Source organism: Neltuma alba, unplaced genomic scaffold (assembly GCF_004799145.2).
Source record: "Neltuma alba isolate B1F8T4 unplaced genomic scaffold, ASM479914v2 tig00010570_pilon, whole genome shotgun sequence".
In the NCBI taxonomy this organism is placed as follows: domain Eukaryota; kingdom Viridiplantae; phylum Streptophyta; class Magnoliopsida; order Fabales; family Fabaceae; genus Neltuma; species Neltuma alba.
Window position 1 is genome coordinate 43,812 of NW_021635436.1, and position 20,261 is coordinate 64,072.

General features: G+C 32.2%; 2 protein-coding genes across 2 annotated transcripts; both read left to right on the plus strand.

Moving 5' to 3' along the window:
* The first annotated feature begins 2,561 nt into the window (after nucleotides 1-2,561).
* Nucleotides 2,562-11,744, plus strand: LOC114757155 (LRR receptor-like serine/threonine-protein kinase GSO2). The gene is made up of 7 exons (XM_028946148.1): nucleotides 2,562-3,249; nucleotides 3,861-4,001; nucleotides 5,109-5,252; nucleotides 6,043-6,186; nucleotides 7,834-8,511; nucleotides 11,178-11,593; nucleotides 11,697-11,744. The coding sequence occupies exons 1-7, from the start codon at nucleotides 2,562-2,564 to the stop codon at nucleotides 11,742-11,744; spliced, it is 2,259 nt and encodes a 752-aa protein (XP_028801981.1).
* A 26-nt stretch (nucleotides 11,745-11,770) lies between these two features.
* Nucleotides 11,771-19,949, plus strand: LOC114757156 (LRR receptor-like serine/threonine-protein kinase EFR). The gene is made up of 6 exons (XM_028946149.1): nucleotides 11,771-12,326; nucleotides 12,774-12,904; nucleotides 14,797-15,061; nucleotides 18,282-18,395; nucleotides 19,682-19,839; nucleotides 19,929-19,949. Exons 1-6 carry the CDS (start codon nucleotides 11,771-11,773, stop codon nucleotides 19,947-19,949), a joined length of 1,245 nt encoding a protein of 414 aa, XP_028801982.1.
* Nucleotides 19,950-20,261: the final 312 nt, after the last annotated feature.

Here is a 20,261-nt window from a genome sequence, read left to right on the forward strand (position 1 = left end):
TTAATTGGTGTATTATTTTCTTTTCTTTTTAAGTGTTTTTTTGTAGCCTGCGCTAAACAATACACGTTCTCTGATCCCACTTGGCTTATCCCATCTGTTTCCCACGGGAAACTTTTTAGGGAGAATCATAACAAAATCCCAAGGAAAAAAATACTTATAAAAACAAGTCCATGAAGTTATTATTTCTTACTTTGAAACATGTCATTACAGGTTGTTTTTATTGTTATTGAGACTTTTAATAATTATTTTTCTTTCTTGGGATCTTATTATAATTCTCCCGACTTTCAGCCATCTGTCTCCCCCACAACTACAACCAGAAGGTTCTCATATTTTCAGCAACTACCCTCTAATTTAAAAAAGGGGTTAAAGTATACCTAATATCCTAAAATATTTTGTCAGGTACATCCAATAACTTTAGGTATTTTATAGCGCACCTAGTACTTTAAAATATTTTCACAGGTGTGTCTAGCACCTTAAATTATATTTAGGTACATCTAACACCTTGAAACAAAAAAATGCCTTTAGATGTTAGATGCATCTAAAAAAATATTTTAGGATACTAGATGTATCACAAAATATTTTAGAATATTTCTAAAAAAATATTTCAGAATACTTGATGCAAATTTACCTGTTTCTTTTTAAAAAATAGATAATCAGCGTACGTATATGCTTGTTGCTGCCTTATTAAATTCTTCCATTGAATATACACCTTATTCCTTCGATCTTTTATTTCGACTTTTGAAAAGTAAAAAAAAAAAATCCTAAAACCGGGAGATTTTTCATACGTTGGGCGCATAAGAATTTGTTCTTAGGAAAATAAATATATTTCTAGATTTTGCAACTCTTGGAATGGCAATATCCCTCTGTTTGTAATGTGTATCCCTTAAAATTAGAATGCTCCATTGTAAATCACTTGAAAAGTAAATGTGTCATAGTCCGTTCTAAGTCTATTTAAAATATAGATGGATGTGTCATTTTGCCATTTTGTTCTTTCTCTGCCTTCCTATGAAACATATTCTCAGTGCAATAATAGAAAGAATTTATTTCCGTGTCTACCAACAAGATAGATTATTATCTAAAGACTTGGAAAATGGTTGTTGTTGACAACTAGTTAACGTGTTGGATGATAACAAATATATTAAAATGTTGGGTGTTAGTATATACATTCATACACACATTTTAAATATTTCTTCTAGTCCGAGATTCTGCCAAAGGTGAAAATGATAATGAACCAAAGACTTTTATAGGTGAATTTAGGTCCTCCATGTGAGAAGTTAAATACTCCCTCCAGTTCTAAATGTAGAAAGTAGATAACTAATTATTTACAAAAATTAATAAAATTAGTTAAATTAGTTATTTACAATAAATGTGTGTTAATTTTTTAAAAATACCCATCTAATCAATTGTATTAAAAACTCCCATCATTAATGAAAAACCCCCCTTTTAGTATTTGCAATCAATAAGATTGTTCAATTTGAGAATATAGATATGGACGACAAAGTAGATAGATTGAAGTATTACATTTGAGACCAAATTAAAGTAAATCAGTGTGCTACATATATTAGCATCAAAATGAGTATATGCCTGAATACCATATTGTAGTTGTACTTTCCCTTTCACAACAGATCTAAGTCAACCAAGACCCTACATTTCATTAATGATTTGCTTGAGTGAACCAAGGTTTGCTGAACTCTTCCAAGGTCTCTAATAAAATTTCAAAGCGTAACTGTGAAGAAATTTCCCATCCAAGATGAAACTTGACCTTGACTTTAAGTTTATTAAAAGAATGTCAAAGTTTGAATTCCATTTGGTTGAACTCTTCAATGAAAGGACTGAGATAACAACTACTAAATTAATAGTGAAACTTAGGAAAAAGTATTAATAACGACATCAATAGTGACAACATGTGGATTGTGACACTATGAAAGGCCAGCACTCCCATCTCTCTCAAGCTGATGCCACCTCGAAGCTATTATATTCATAAATCATCAAACATCCAAGATATATCATCTTAAAGTAGTTCGAAAACACATTTTTCAACCATGAAAAAGGTGCATTGGAGCGAAGTTGCAGAGTTCTACTCTGAAGATTAACATCGTAGGATTATATTTCGACTTTTTTCGTTGTTTCTTTCTCTCTTTAAATCTTTATTAAAATTACAACGATCTCTTCTTTTTCCTCAAAACCTAACTTTAGATTAATTTTTAACACCGTTAATAATATTTCGTTACAAATTTGAAATAGAAAAATATTTGAGGTTTACATATATTTTGATTTCAACACATACAGTGAAATCCATTTTCAATAATGTCATTGCAGGCCCCCACCATCTCTTTTATAGTCAATCTGTCTCTTTAATTAATCAATAAATCAAGGAGTGTTAGGCAGACAGAAATTTCCCTGAGGGATGCGTCTCGCAATTGCCTTCCTGGTTTTTCCCCTGATCAAGTTGTCTTCTTAGTTATTTCTTATTTAAATTTTGGGTTCAATACTAATAATTGTGAAGCATTATAATCTTCTCCTGGGTCTTGAATCTAACAAGCCACACGCCTTCCACGAAAATGGGAAGCCTCATCTTTCATTTCTGCTCCATCTCCTCCATGGTTTATCTCATGGCTTACCCAGGTTTATGTCAGTCCAATTTCACTTATTCCGATGAATTGGCTCTTCTTGCTTTCAAATCTTCTGTCAGGGATACTTACAATCACTTGCAAAACTGGTCCAATTCGTCTACCATGTGCAATTGGTCTGGGGTTACATGTGACTCTAAGCATGAGAGAGTTAGAATACTGAGTCTTGCAAAGATGGGTCTCAGTGGAAGCTTACCCTCACAGATCGGCAATTTGTCCTTCCTAGTAAAACTTGATCTCAACAGTAACAGATTGTATGGTAAGTTGCCAAAAGAGTTGCTTCAGTTGCAGAGGTTAGAAATTCTGAACTTGAGCTATAATTCACTCAGTGGAGAAATCCCAAGTTGGATAGGAAGCTTATTTACACTTCAACACTTGATTCTTGGCAATAATAGCTTTGGGGGTATCATCCCTCCAAGTATATCCAATTTGTCTAAGTTAGAGACTTTGGATTTGAATTCTAATTCTCTCCAAGGATCTATTCCGTTTGATATTGGAAGGCTTCAAAATCTGAAAATTTTACGACTTTCTGTGAACGAGCTTTCAGGAAATATGCCTCCATCTATTTCCAACATGTCCTCACTTGAATGGATCTCTTTGTCTCTTAACCTCTTAAAAGGTATGGCTTGCAATAATTACTATGTGATACAAGCTTTTATTCTAGTTTGCTCAAGTGAAAATTTTCAGTTCATGTTTTTAATTTTGTTCGTTCTATCAACATCTCGTTTTAATTTTATATTTTGAACTGACAGACCAAAAACTTATCCATTATTAGTAAATGAATGCGCTTTTGAAGGACAGATTTTATGTAAATTTAAGTGTTTGAACTATGTTCATGTTCCATGTAGATCTCAACTTTTATACAGCAAAGTAATAGTTCTGCTTCATTTTAATTTTATATAATTGAATACTAGGAATTAAAAAAAGCAAACGCTAATTATATATGTTTCTAAAAGTATAGTCATATTTCGAAACCTACTCACTCTCTAATTCACATATTATGAAAATCCTCCGGCTCTAAGTCAACGTTCTTTTTTCTTCCCCTTTTTGTGTGTCTAATATTACATCTGATTGGTAATATTGAACACCCCTCAAATTATTGGATATATATCAAGAGACCACAGTAAGGCATTCCAAGAAAAGTTAATGTCTTACTCAATTTTTTAATAATATGTTTTATACAACAGGACTCACAAAATTATATTGTTATTTTCTGTTGCCATATTGCAGGGCATATTCCCGTAATGGATAAGCTTACCAAGCTGAAACTAATATATTTGGAAGTTAATAAGTTGACTGGTCAAATACCAAGAAGTATTGGAAACTTGATCATGCTTCAAGAATTATATCTTTCAAACAATAACTTAAAAGGTAAAATTTTAACTCATCATAACTTGTCACTATCTTTATTTTCTCTTTTTAATAATTTTCTTTGTTTACATGCATCATTAGAAATAAATACAATATTGATTTTGATTAATAATATATGGGAGTTAAAATATATTTATTTAAGCCATGATAAATTTTGGGGAAGCAGTCCCTGAAATATATGGCAAGAATTGGATGATAGAATTAATGCAAGGAACTCAGAGTGTAATTATTGACCTTCTACAGATTAAGGGGATATATCTCAAGTGACATATTCTTGGTTTTATCTACACGTGTATATATATTTTGCCAACATATTCTTGGTTATATATATACTTAGGAGAGGGCATTTTCATGGCTAGCATATATATGAGCTACAGCCTAGAAGATATATCAAATTTCCTACTTTAATTTAACTAGTCTTATTTCATGACTTTTATTCTGTGGGATTTTTAAAATTAAAACCACAAAATAAATTCATAGGAATTCATTATCTTTTAAATTTTTAATCAAAATTCTCCTTTATCAAATTATTAAATTATATTTATAGAAACATATAGTAAGTCAACAGATAATTTTTTCAAAAAAAAATTAAGACAACAAAATTGATTGTATTTTTTAATATATAAATGTACATATATTGAAATAGTTTTTATAATTTCTTTGATAAACTCAACTTTGCAAAGCTTCTGAAAATATATATATATATATATATATGTGTGTGTGTGTGTGTGTGTGTGTGTAGGACTAATCATGGGCAGAGCTAATTGATGGTGGGTCTCCTCAATCGATGTTTTAAGAATTGAACCAATTAATTAATCATTTTTTGCTCCTTAACTGAGGGCGTAAGAAATGGCTTGGGTTACGTTTTCAAAGGAAGAGTAGATGGGAAAGAGACATTATATTAATGTAAAATAAAAACAATACTTTTCAGATATTTCAAAGATCCAATGCAATATGCATACATATAAATATATGCACTCCATTATATACGTTTTTTTGGACAATTCTTTCTCCTCATTAGAGGAATGTAACTTTAATTGCAGTTCATTTTTCCTTTGATATAATTGTTTAATGCTACAAACTTCACAGTATTGTGTTGCCATGCAGGAGATATTCCCAAGGAAATTAGCAATCTTACAAATGCGAATAAAATATACTTGAATGATAATCAATTGTCTGGTTACATACCAAAAAGTATTGGAAAATTGACCATGCTTCAAGAGTTATCCCTTGCCAACAATGACTTAGAAGGTATATACTTTTATCAAATTGAAAGTGTTCTCCACTTTTCTTTTACTGTGATTTTTTTTTTAATTTTTGGTAGGGTTTTTTCTGTGATATTTTATTCATGACTATCAATAGAGTTGGTAGTTTTGCACAGCATTATTGAAGAAGTTGGTAATCTTCCTGGAATAAATTTCTTAAGGAAAAAGTGTCTATGATCCTCTAATTTTCTGCAAAAGTTTTATTTTGATCATTTAATCGTATAAAATATCTTGTTAGTTCTCTAACTTTAGTATGGTAAGTTTTATTGAGAAAAACAATATTGTCATTGAAATTTTAAATATTGAGAAAATATTCACAAATACTTAAATATTAAATTTAGATGTCAAAAAGCCTTAAATATTAAATTTAATTTTTAAAATAATAATGGTTGATATAAAAAATATTATTTGAAACTAATGTTATCAGGATTAAAAGATCTAAAAGACATACTTTATAAAATTAAGAAACTAAACTTAAATATTATATAAAATAAAATAATGAAATGTGTACTTTTTTCATTTCCTAATGTTAAATGTGGTTTGTTTGGCAGCATATATAAGAGATATTTGAAACTTGACAAGAACTTCAGTAGGTATATCCTGAGTTTGAGAACTTAGAAACTTAACAGCAAAATAAAAAAAGTGTTATCATCATTATTGTCTCTAAAAAGGAAAAAAGGACTCCATCATACTGAACATGACCTGGGTCTTGCGCATTTTATTTATAGCTTTTTACCCATCAACACTATAAACATTGTGATTGTTATTGCTTGCAGGAAATATTCCCAATGAAATTAGAGGCCTTACAAATCTGAAAATTATGGACCTGTCAGTTAATCAACTATTTGGCCACATACCAAGAGGCATTGGAAACTTGACTATGCTTCAAGATTTATATCTTGGAAGCAATAATTTTGAAGGTATATTTTCACCCCTCGATATAATGTGCGATATATTGTCAATTTTCGGTTAATATGATATTCTATGATCGATCATCAGCATCATATCAGTAGTAGTGCTTTTTCTTCTTTTGTTGCCATGTTAATGCAAGAGATGTTCATATGCGTCTGCGTGGGTGTATATATTTATTTACTGGGGACTAAGACTACTTCAATGGTTAATTGGTTATACTTCCTCTTGTTTTGTCCTAAATGTAAGTCCTATTTTGTAATGTAGTTTATGCTACAAAATGAATCTTATATTTAGGATTGGAGAAGTATTTCTTTTAAGAGATATAGTGACGTTGACTACACACCACTAGGCATTAGATATTTGACTATCTTCATCAAGGTTTTTTATACCTTCATCTTAATAGTTTCAAAGGTAAACTTTTTGGTTTAATTGCCAACTAGAAGGTAAACTGACAAATCAACATATTGAATTATTTTCATAAATATTGGGAACATAATGAATGGCTATAGTACTAATAAGTAATTGATACTAACTTTGGTTTTTAATATGAGAGCAAGATAACTAATTTGAAGATATTAAGAAAAGTAGTTAAGTTAGTTTCTTGTAACAAATATGTGTTGGCTTCCTTAAACTACTCTCTTTAATCATATCCATTATATTGGAATCACCGCTTTGTTGGAACCCCTTACAATCAGAAGGGATATTTTGGGAGGAAAACTATAATTTGAAAGATAAAGTAGAATGAGATCTTATATTTGGAACCAAATCTAATTCCCAACTAGCTCTTATATTAAGTACCAAAGTTAATAATAAATTGAGTAGGATATGGTTTTCATGATGAAAAACACAAAGCAGAAGAAACTATGGTTGTGCGTTGCCACTGATGGTGTAGAAAGTGAATATTCTACGCATTGTGACCTATATATGCCAAATGAGTCAGTCTGTACGTATTATCTGCTCCAAGCTTCCCTTCTTCACCGATCCCAGCCAACTAGGCCACTTATGATAAAAGAGAAAATGAGGACAACTCACTCAAATGGGTCCAAAAAGTAACACCCTTAGAACTTAAACAAGGATTAAGGGTACACAAATTACGGATTAACTCAAATAACAAATGAAAATGACCCAGTTCACATAATAAAATTTTCACAATTTCATAATGAGTTTATTCCCAAGACCTACAACAAAAGAAAATTCGACAAACACCTCATTCAAATGTATTTTGTAAGATATAATGTAACTATTCTATGTGCAAATAACTGATCACATGAGTAACGTGGAACCGACCTGTATGTACTATGGTTACCAATCATGAGTAGTCATGTGTAAGAGCTTCCCCATCATATAGCAATTTCCAAGGTCTTCATCCCAAGAAGTTTTGACCCAAAACCAAGTCCAGACAGATATCAACAATACAAATCACAATTAGGTAGAACTAACCTACTTATAGACCAGAAAGAAATCCACAAAACTATATTGCATTATCTGGAAGTGAAGTCAAGGTGAATAGCATTAGTGACCGAGCACACTCAATATTGATCATCATGTACATCTAAATAGTTAGACATTACTAGTATAATTTTATTTATCTTTTTGTATTAACTTCAAATCAAATATTAATTTCATCGGTTCTTCAATTAACATTTGTATTCCAGGCTCAATACCTATGGAAATAGGAAATCTTCAACAACTTGAGAAGTTATTGTTGTCTGGAAACAACTTAAGTGAATTTATTCCATCAGAAATTTTCAACATCTCAACTTTGAAAGTCTTGTCTCTCTCAAACAATTCTCTATCAGGAAGTCTTCCATCTGATTTTGGATACGGCTTTTCTAATCTACAAGAGTTGTATTTATGGGGCAACAAACTTTCCGGAAGAATCCCAAATAGTATATCCAATGCTTCTAAGCTAACCATTCTAGAATTGGAGCACAATAACTTTGAAGGGGTTTTACCAAGCACGCTTGGGCATTTAAGATACTTGGAATCTCTTTGGGTGCATTATAACAATTTCACCATAATAGATAATTCAAATTCTGAAACTAGCTTTTTTAGCTCATTGTCAAATTGTAGACATTTGAAAACTCTTATTCTCTCAAACAATCCATTGCATACGAAACTCCCCAAGTCCATAGGAAATTTGTCTGATTCTCTACAGACGCTGATGATAGACTTCTGCGGGCTTAATGGAAACATACCATCAGAAATTGGGAATCTGTCCAACTTGTTCAAGCTATCTTTGGCTGAAAATGCTTTAAATGGACCAATTCCAACAACAATTGGCAACTTACAGGCTCTTCAGCATTTAAGTCTTGTAGGCAATGAGCTAGATGGTTTGATTATTGATGAGCTTTGCAAAATTAGAAGACTTGTGTATTTATATCTCTCTCGAAACAATTTTTCTGGAGCAATCCTGTAACATCGGTTAACTCCAACCTTTTACTAACCTTTTTAAACTCCAAATTTAATAACACTAACCATGGTAGAAAAGAATCTTAGTATAATATTTGAAAAGGCTACCATGGTTATAAAAAGAAATTTGATTCGCCAAGAATGTTAATCATGATAGAAAAGACCTGAACTAATTATTCAAAATGTCTATCATGATTATAAGAGTTTTATTAAGCAAATTATATGAATACCGTAACTAATAATATTTCACAATAACTGGGCCTTGGGCTTTGCAAAGCCCAGCACATCACAATTAATCTCTAAGCCCATAACATGATATTTTCAGAATAAAATTTGTCCAAACCAACAGTAGTCAACTACTTTCAAAAGTTATTGTGGGTTCATAGCTTACAGACCCAAGCAACCCAGCAACAAAAGTAATTAAGACCATAAGTCTCAATTAAATCAGAGTATGCAAAAAGAGCTATATGTGGCAATATACAATACTCATCACATGACTAAAAGGAGGCTAAACAAGATAAACTTGATAGCTAAGCCTTCGCTGCCTTCCCTGACGGACCAGCCCTAGAGCTATTATCTGAAAATGTTAAACCACGGGGTGAGACAAAAGCCTCAGTAACCAACCATCCTACTCATTAGGCATACAAGTAAGTGCTTGAGAGGTGTCAAGTGGAACAGTTACTAAAATCATAACATTCACAATTTTCACATGGTTATATATATATACACATATACATATCAAAATGCAATATCTCACTCTCAATTCCACCTTATTTCCTCACACCTTATTTCCTCTGACTAAACCCATGGGCTAGTACTGTCCCATGTGACTGGTAGTTCAACATAATAAGCTCACCGATCAAGTGATGTGAATAGGCCAAAATCCACAGAGCACAAGATCAGACCATGGGTTCCCCCTCTAGTCCACTAGCGGGGTGTCATACGCCCTACAACACATGATAGGGCCAAAGGATCAACCAGTGTACATCTGGCGTCCTCCCACCTTATTACCTCTATAATATGTACAAAAATTCACCCCCTTATTCTCCCTATAACATGTCTCCCACAAATCAACGTTCACCGTCCCCTCTCGTATTTATACTCATGAGAATAGTCATTTACCAATAACATAATAACTTTCACATTTATCAAAATCGAGATTTCGAAATTTCAATAATCAACACCAGTCCTCAAACCATTTCTCAATAAATTCTTGTTCCACATGACAAATTTATAAAGTCATAATTTCATACTATTTTTCAATAACATAAAGTATCTCAAGGCAATTTCAACAACGATGCCTTTCATTGCTCAAATAATAATTCAATGGCATTTCAAGAATCTCATATAATTTGAAATCACTCACAAACATCATACAAGCATACATAACAAGTGGAAAGTGGTTACCTTTCACCAAGGCTATAAAAAGAATTACTACAAAGTCAACCCCGTGCTCAAACCAACAATCCAATAATCAATCTACACCATTAATATAACCACAAATTAATTAAGCTTATATATATTAGTTAAATTCCTAATTTAATTTAATTATCATTCTAAATTCTCACAACTCTTATAATCCAAAATTAAGTACTTTAGAACTAATTGGTAATTTTCTAACAAGCCAAATTATTTATTTACATCCCTCAACTTATTTACTTTAATAAAAAGAATTTTCTAAAATTTCTAAATATGAAATTAGTATATTCTAAATTCTAAAAATCACATTTAAAATTTAAGCCTCAAAACCGGACCATCAAAAATTCAATAGTGTCTCAAATATTTATATATATAAATAATCAAACCAAGATTTTAATGGCATAGATATGTTTTTTTTTCCATAAATAAGAAACTTTAACTACAATAATTATTTTAAAACCTCTAATCACTCAATAAATAAAACTAAACCGATTAAAATTTTAAGAATATATCAAACAATCCAAATAAATTATTTAACTTAATTTTAATCGGTATAAATATGATATATCTCATAAATAACATATTTTTTTTATTAAAAATTAATTTGTAAATACTAAAATCAACAAATAGACAAATCTAAACCGGTAGAAATGATCTATTATAACAGATCTACAATACTGTGATTAATAATCATCAAAACTAAATACTTGTTCCAAACTTTATATCAAAAATTTTCTTTAAGCAACACAAAATTACTATCATTAGATAGATCTGACTGAATAGAACAACTTTCATGAAGGAAGTTTTGTAATTAGAAGTAGTTTTACTTACCAAAACTATCTGAAATGATGAAGAAAGAAGGGAGAAAGACGAGCGACGCTGCGAGCAGAACGAAGAATGAACGCGGAGAGAGAGAAGGAGAAGAGGAAAAATGACGGGAGAAAGTAAAAAGAAGTCACTCGGGGTAAACTAAAGTTAAAGACCCAAAATAAAACGGAGAAAATAACAATTGGGAACCCTTTTTTTTTTTATATTTAAATTCGTGGAGTAAAATTTAAGATGTTACAAATCCCGTCTTGCCTAGGAAATCTCATGTCCCTGCAAGCGCTTTACTTGGGCGCCAATAAGTTGATTTCTGGGATACCTTCTTCCTTTTGGAATTTAACAGGTATATTGAAAGTAAACCTATCTTCCAACATGCTAGTTGGAAATCTTTCATTCAAGATTGGGAACATGAAAGCTCTCGTGATATTAGAATTGTCAAGAAATCATATTTCAGGCGTCATTCCGACAAACATAGGTAGCTTGCAAAATTTGCAAAATTTCTCCTTAGCAGATAACCTATTGCAAGGGACGATTCCGGAATCACTTGGGAATTTGCTAAGCTTAGTAAAGCTAGACCTTTCCCAAAATAATTTGTCTGGTGAGATTCCTAAATCACTTGAGTCACTTACATCCCTTAAGTATGTTAATCTCTCTTATAACGAGCTACAAGGTGAGATTCCAAGTGGCGGGGTCTTCAAAGATTTGAAGGCTGAATTTTTCATGATGAATAAAGCACTTTGTGGTGAGCCAAAAATGCAAGTGCCTCCATGTAGAAAAGAACAAAGAAAGAGGTCAAAGGCAAAATTGATTTTATTGAAATACTTATTACCCATGGTTCTGTCAGCAATTTTAGTTGTTTCAGGCATTCTCCTCTTTCAACGCAGACGAAGGAATTCTAGGCATGCCATAATGAAAGAAGATTTACCAACTTTAGGAATGCCGAGAAGGATCTCGTATTTTGAAATTTTGGACGCAACCAACAGATTTGATGAGAGTAACTTACTAGGAAGTGGAAGTTTTGGTTCTGTATTCCAAGGAAGGCTTTCAGGTGGAATAATGGTTGCTGTTAAAATATTCAATTTTTATTCAGAAGCATTGTCTAAGAGCTTTGAAGTGGAATGTGACACAATGCGTAATGTGCGTCATCGTAATTTGGTGAAGATTATTAGTAGTTGTTCCAGTGATGACTTCAAGTGTTTGATAATGGAGTTCATTCCCAATGGGAGCCTTGAAAAATGGTTATATTCTCATAACTATTGTTTGGATTTTCTGCAAAGGTTAAATATAATAATAAACATCGCATCTGCTTTGGAATATCTCCATCATGGCTTGTCAACACCGATAGTCCACTGTAATTTGAAGCCAAGCAATATTTTGTTGGATGATGACATGGTTGCTCATGTCACTGACTTTGGAATTGCAAAATTTTTAGATGAAGGGAAATCTAGGACACTCACGGAGACAATACCTACAATTGGTTATGTTGCACCAGGTAATTATCCTAAACCATGCTTCTTATCTTCCTTCAATATGAATACTCACAAATTCTTATACGAGAGAAACTCTTGGGTATTTACTTCTAATTTTATGAGGGAGGCTTTTAGATTAAAAAAGAGAGCCACACTTGTATAATTAATTTTGTATACGTTTCTCAAATACTTCAATCTAAGAAAAATATAAATTTTGATCCTCAAACTTTTTCTCAATTATTGATTCAGTCTTTAATCTTTAATTTTAAACAACTTAGTCCCTGTCATTTCTTGACTCAAAGTACATGTCAATTCTTATAAATTTTAATTTTTCACTTGAAAAATCTTCATCCTTGGAAATCTTTTATGGCTCAATAAATTATAAGGGCTGAATTGATATTTCTTATTTTTGTAAGTTGTTTTATGAGATAGTTGATTTTTTTCACTTGGTGGACTCAAATCATATGCAGAATATGGATCTCTTGGAATTGTTTCAACAAAAGTAGATGTGTACAGCTTCGGAATAATACTAATGGAAGTATTCACAAGAAAAAGGCCATCAGAAGACATATTTGTGGATGGGTTGAACTTAAAGAGTTGGGTAAGCGAATCAATGTCCCATTCACTAACTCAAGTCATAGATTCCAATTTATTACAAGGAGATCATGATGAACAATATATTGCTAATATTTTGACAACTACATCCACTATTCTTGAATTGGCCTTGAACTGTTCTGCCAATTTTTCACAAAGGCGTTGCAGTATGTCAGAAGTTGTGGTATCATTAAACAAGATCAAGGACATGTTTATTCAAACATGTCATTTAAAGAAATATTGAACCTATTTGCAATTAATTTGTTAATTTGTATTATTATTGAACCTATTTGCAAGTAATTTGTATTATTGTCCATGGAGATACTCTGAAGACAAATACATGAGCTGTAAATTTAATTTATTGTTTTTTTTTTGGATGAGCTGTAATATATGGATTATGAGTGTTTCGATCAATGATATATAGGAGACCATATTTTTAGGTTTTTGAAGAAGGTATTGAAGTAGTCCCTTTAGTTCATAATATAAGACGTTTGTTAGAAAAAATTGTGATAAAAATATAAGATACTGTCAGAAAAATTAATGTAATTTTTCCACTTTTGTCTATAGGAGAGAGAGGAGAGATAAGAAATAATAAAAATGTAATATTGAAGGCAACTTCATTATTTTTTAGGTGTAAAATAGGAAAATTCTATCATTTTAAGACAAGTTATCTAAACTTTTATTTCTTGGTATGTGAAAAAAGTTAACCAACTTCTTATATTATGAACTGAAAAGAGTATTTATTTAGACCAGTCAGTATTGAAGTATTTACCTCCTGTCTTATCAATCCAGTATATTTACTTTCCCGATTCCTTTTTGAGGATGTTTCTTGATGCTACATTTCACATTATTATTTCATATCTTGATTATATTAATTTTTTGCAAACAAATAAAGGGTTATGCGAAAGCGTTATGAGTTTGACAATTTTGATGAGTTAAAAAAATGTCACTCAACAACTTCTAAGTGCTGTGCTTATGAAGTTAACTTGCCTTAATTGTCGCTTTGGGGTTATTCTAAAAATTAACCGAATTAAAGCAATATAATGCACAATCCGGGTCGTATTCACTTTGAGAAGCCGAAAACGAAATTAAATCCTAGTAAATAAATGCAAGTAACCTAAATTATAAAAAGGGATTTTTGATTTTTGAAAAACTGCTAATTAAATGCTACGAATCAAATTGAAATTAAAATATTTTTTTTTGTTTTTATATAAAAGTAATTAAAATGAATGAAGATTAAAGAAATGAAAATGAGACACACAAATAACACTAATAATAATCAATCCTCCAATTCAACAACGCAGGCAATCATCACTCTAAAAGATGTGGGAGTTAAGACAATAAATTAAGAATTATAATTAAGCTTTTAATCCAACAATTGAGCCACCTCAAGTTGCCACAAAATATTTTTCTAAAATCCCAACTTACTAACTGCAACCAGAATAGTAAAATGGGATTAAGGATGCTAAAAACCAATGCTTAATTAGAACTTTTAAATCCAAAATAACAGAACTAAAGCTAGCAAGAGACAATATGATCCAAAATTCTAAGCCACCTTAGAAAATCACATTATATTAATTTCAAAATCAATACAAATGTCATAACCACAATATTATAATTGAGATCAAAACTATAAACAGCCCAATGTCAAATACTAAGCAATAATTCAGTCACAATGATCTCCAAATATAATCAGATTAATCAATACAATTATTTTCTAATAATTAGAATAACTATCTTAAGACCTAGGAATTGTTAAATAATTATTAGACAGAAAATTAAAACAACTAAAACTCTCCTTTAATGATCTAAGCTCCTGCCATTATTGTTCAATTAGAGAATTGTGAAGCTAGCCATGCTTTGCCATCAAAAGTGCTATATTCAATACTCTATTGCAAGCTTCCATTGAAGAACAACAGCGTGAAGAATTCGGCGCGTCTCCTCTGCTCTCAGCCGCCGTCCAGCGTCTCCTCTGCTTCGCAGGTTGCGTCTCCTCCCTCTGTGCTTCGGTTTACTCTGTTTCGTTTTCGCCGTTCCCTCCAGCCGCCTCGCGTGTGTGTGTGTTTGTTTGTGCGCTCCAGCCCTTGTGCGCCGCTTGCGTCCTCTCCGTCTCGTGCCTCCTGTTCGTGCCTCCTCCTCAGCTCTTCCTCTGTTTCGCTCCCCGGTTCCCTCCAGCCGCCTCGCGTGTGTGTGTTTCCGTTCGGCCCCCTCCTTTTTTCCGTTCGTCTTATATTTTTTTTCTAATTTAATTTTTTTCTTTTTTTAATTTATTTTTTTATTTTTTTATTTTTGAATCTTCCAAGAACCTGCAAGTAAAATTCAAGAATAAGGTAGCATTAATTGTCCTTAAAAATCAATTAATCATAATTAAATCAAAACATGACAATTTTGCCCCTATAAAATAATAATTCAAAATAAAACAAAATAAATCAATTAAGGCAAAAAGGGATCAATTAAGCTGACAAAACTCATATAAAAGATACCAAAATATATAAAAATAATTGAGTTTGTCAGCTTACATGCTGGAAAATTCCTTACCATATATATATAAATATATATATAACTTTGTAATGCACTCATGTAATTCTTCTTTTATTTTTTTGTGTGAATGAACACTGGATGATATTATTTCTTCGACAAAAATACATGTTTTCTGTTAAACAAGAGCTTTTCTATTAAAAAAATAATAATATAAATGTTTATAAACCTGAAATATTCACCATAATCAATACATTTTATCATATAATTGAGATGATTGTATATTTAAATTTTGTAATGATTACTAACTATTTCTTTTGGTTTTGTACTCCCTCTGTCTCTTTGTGCAAGTAAAACCTAGTTTTCAGACTCCGGATACCATTAAGTTCGAACATGTCTTTGTTTCTTCTCCTTCTTCTCATTCCTACCCTTAATCACTTATTAGGATGTACAGGTCATATATGATAAAATGGTTGGATGCACAAGCTTCCAAATGGTACAATTTGGATGAGAATTGAAAGACAACCGATGTCCAGGAAAATCCCTCTGGTCTATTAAAAAAATCGTCATCTTGTAAATGAAAATACAAGAGGTTGATTACTTCTGCTCCATGAAACCAGATTTACGAAATAACTTCCAACTACATGTAGAATTCTAACAGGTCGGATTGTGTTCTCTCAAGAAACAAAACTAAGAATATTTATTGCAAAACTTATTACTTTGGCAAGTATTTGGAAACAGGTCCCACATCATGTCGTTTAAAAGACAACTATACTATATAAAACTCTGAGTGACGGGAGCGGCACGTCGGCCTTTGTAACGCTAGTTTGTAACCCAAGTGACAGTATCCTAAAATATTTTATTATGCGTGTAATATCTTAAAATATTTTTTTAAATGTATTCAGCGTCTTAAATTATATTTTGATACATCTATCATTTTAAAGTATTTGTTTAAGTTTCTCCAACACCCAAAATTATTTCTTAGGGCATTGAGCACTCTAAATCGTTAAGTGTAAAATGACACTAAAAAACACTTTAAGATGTTATGTGTACCAGAAAAAATATTTCAAGATGTTAGATGCACTACTAAATTATTTAGGATGATGGATGTACCTTAAAAAGCATTTCAAGATACTCTATGCACCTTAACCCCAGCTTTTATTTTACATCAGTCTTTTAGTGATGCTTATTTTTATATTTCCAAACTTATTATCATTTTATTTCTTGACAGTCATTTTTAAAATTTATCAATGACTATCAGCTTATAAAGCAAGCAACCATTTGGTTAATCTTTTTCAATAAAAAATAAATTGTTTTAAAAGAAAATTTTTGAAAACTTAATATTTAAAATTTTAATAATAATTTTTTAAAAACTAATTGTCACTGTAAAATTAATTAATCTTAAATCAATCAAATTTAATCCCTACATGTGATTGTTTATTGACATAATGGTTTAAAGTTTTCAGGTTTATAGAATGAAAAAGAATTTGCATTTAATTTTTTTCCTTCACTAAGAGCGTCTACATTATTCAGAGATATAAAAATATGCATCACTAAAAAACTGATATGAAATAATGGCTAAGTTTTCTATTTTTCTTATTAATAAAAAACGGTATTTAATTGATTCTTAAAAAAATGATTTAGAGGTGGGAGGGTCTCACAAATAGGGATGAATAATTATTCCTCCTCTCATTTGAACGTTTTTGCCTTTATCCATCTGCCAAATCCTCTTCTTTCTATTTTTTTTCATTCCAACTTTCTCCTCATTTTGCTGGAAACGGTGTTGTGTGTAAGCAGCGGACAGGCAGTGGCAGCGGAGGATAAGCGCAGCGGAGGAAAGCCAGACCCGGCTTGAGGCTGGTTTCGCAGATCAGCCGACAACCTCTGGCTCCTGACAGTGGAAGGATCACAGACTGCTGCTCCCCCAGCCCACAATGCCTGGTAAGCCCAGCTGCTTGAGCCACCGCTTTTTTGTTTTGGCCACCTACAGTTCTCACTTCCCGTTCCAATTGAAGTAGTTGCTTCATCTTGTCATCAACTACTATTCGATGAATAGATGCCAACCAATCCTTATCAAACCCAAAAGATTCCAATCCCTAACATAGATCTTCATGTTCCTCCCATTATCGCGTTTGCTAGTTCTGATTTTAAAAAAAATCTTGACATGTTAGCTGAGGTTTTATATTGATCCCTCTGTCCCTTTATATAAAGCCTTGTTTTGAAATTCATGGATGCCAATGTCTTCTTGTTTTCCCCCCCCCCCTTTTCCTTCTTTCCTATCCTACCCTTAATCATTTAGAAGGGGTTTAGGGTTTATGATTTATTCTCTTGATCTTAATACTTCTTCCATTATCATGTTTGGCTAATAGGTGTTGTAATGAGATTCATGTTCCCTTCATTGTTACAGTTCAAAAACTCACGCTCAACTACTAAAAGAGGGAGCTTCTTTTTTTTCCTTTGAAGGGGGGATGTTGTATCCTCCTGGATATAAATGCTGTTTCTCTGCTTTTAAGAACGCATCAAAAACAGAGCAATAACAAGAAGCGAAAACCCAGAATCCTAAAAGTTATGAACCGACAACTGTGAAGCGTTCCCTGTCAGAATGTGTTGATGAAGTTAAAGTTATCTCCCCATTCATAATGACCCGTTCCCTTTACTTGAGGTATATCTATGATCAGGCTATGGAGGTAAATCCATAATAAATGTCTAGGCATGTCTCAGTGCTTTTGTTTGTTGATGATTTTCATCATCAGGTTAATGTTCAGCCTGAAAAACGGAACTATGTTCATTATTTATTTTTTCTATATAATTCGTTGTTATTTATTGGGGATTAATTCCGGTGCAGCAAGTTTTTCTCATAGTTTCATTTCAATTTGTAGTGTTGGTGCTCTTTGGAATTATTCCAGCTACAATGTCCTTGTCTGATAGGTACTCAAATTCGAATTTAGATTCATTTCTACCTGTGAAACTACCTGAGTTAGTTCCCGGAGGGAAGATCACTCTATTGCTGATTCTTGGAGGTGCTGGATACGTTGTTCTTTGTGAATTGCTTGAGCACTTTCAGAGCCTTCAAAAGATTTAATTTTCTTTGTTCATTTTTGGATGATTATTGAAGTATATTTTAGTGTAGTGTAAAAGAGTACTTTGGAATGAATGGTTCCGTACAAATCTTATCCGTCTCTTCCTGTCATCTTGCACTTTGTGTCCTTGAAGCAGAAGGATTCAACAGGAACTCATGTTTTCTTAAATATATATCGCTCTGCTGCTTTTAAAGTAAGAGCTGCTTAATTTGAGTAAATTATTTCAGGACAAGAACTTAGGCATGTATTGTGACATTTACAAAAAATTCCTATCACTTATATCTACAAAAAAATTATTTTGCTATAATTTATTTGAATTTGAAATGGCTTTTTTTTTGTCATTTTTTTTCTTTTACCTCATGTGACGGCTCATTTTTTTTTTAGTCACTTCTTTCTCCTTTTGTAACCTCTACCTGAGTCAAGTGCATAGAAAGTCATAGTCTTTTCGACAAAACATAACTAATTAATGTAAATCTACATGACATAGTTACTAGTAACAAGTAGTCATATTAACAGTTATTGTGGCCTATTTTGACAACATATTCTTTTATTTTACAGTACTAACCTTTAACTTTTTTGACCATTACCCACTAATCATGCTCAAACATAGCAATATTACCCTCAAGCCGCTTACAATATATCCAAAGATAGAGAGCACCCATCAACACTCTACTCATCTGTAATAAAAACCGAATTTAAATAACCAACACATACTAAACCAAAAACAGAAGCCAGCTTTGCCAATGGTTGATACAAATGAAATGGGCGAAATTTTCAATTGGAAATAGAGAAGAAACTGGATGAAATTTGGGTTTACCTTTCCTCTTGCCTTTTGTAAGCAGAGTGCTGATTTTCAAATTGAAACAGGGCAACTTTCAGCTGCTTTTGGTGTATCTTACTAGGCTACAGAGGTTTTTTCACATTTCACTGAGTTCTTTTTAGAATTTTGAATTCCTTACCAGGTTTTTTGACACCTTTTAATAGTATTGTGTTCCATAGAACGTCAGTGTCCTTTGTCCATTTCTTTTTCCCGACAACACAAAAATAAGAATATTTATTACAAAATCTTTTAATGTTGGCCAGTATGAGAAACAAAATACACTACATAAAAATCTGACACAACCAGCAGCTCGCCGAGCTAGGTAATTCTAGCTTGTAACCCAGGTGGGGGCATTAAAGTGATAGAACATGGCTCTGTTATTGCCTGATTGGGTTCGAGGGGGCAGCTAGCTGGTCTGCCCGCTCCAAGTGGAAAGCTGAGCCACGGATCCTAAGCGAAGGCTCTGAGCCACCGCGTGAGGCTGGTTTCACAGAGCAGCGACGACCTCTTAATCTTCACAGTGGAAGGATCACAAGCCGCTGCTTCTCCAGCCCGCTATGCCTGGTGAGCTTAGCCGCTTCAGCCATAACTTTTTCGTCCCACAGCTCCGTTTCTCTGTTTTTGTTGTTAAAATATCATTTTGCACTTTGCAGAATCTAGACAACAAGAACTGAGGGTGCGTTTGGTAGGAGGAATTGGTTTTTGATGGAATGGGAATGGTAATAGGATTGGGAATGGGAATGGTAATGGGATTGAGAATGGGGCTTTTATTTTGTGTTTGGTAGGAGGTAATATGTGGAAGGAATACATGTATTTATTTTATTTTATAATAAGATATATAAAATTAAAAGACTATAATACCCCTTGGTATTTTAGAGCTTGTGACTCTAACCTTATGCACTCCTTTTCTAATAAAAAGAAGACCACATGGTCATATATATTGTTTTAAAAATAAATATATTAAAATTTGTCTCATTTTACAATAA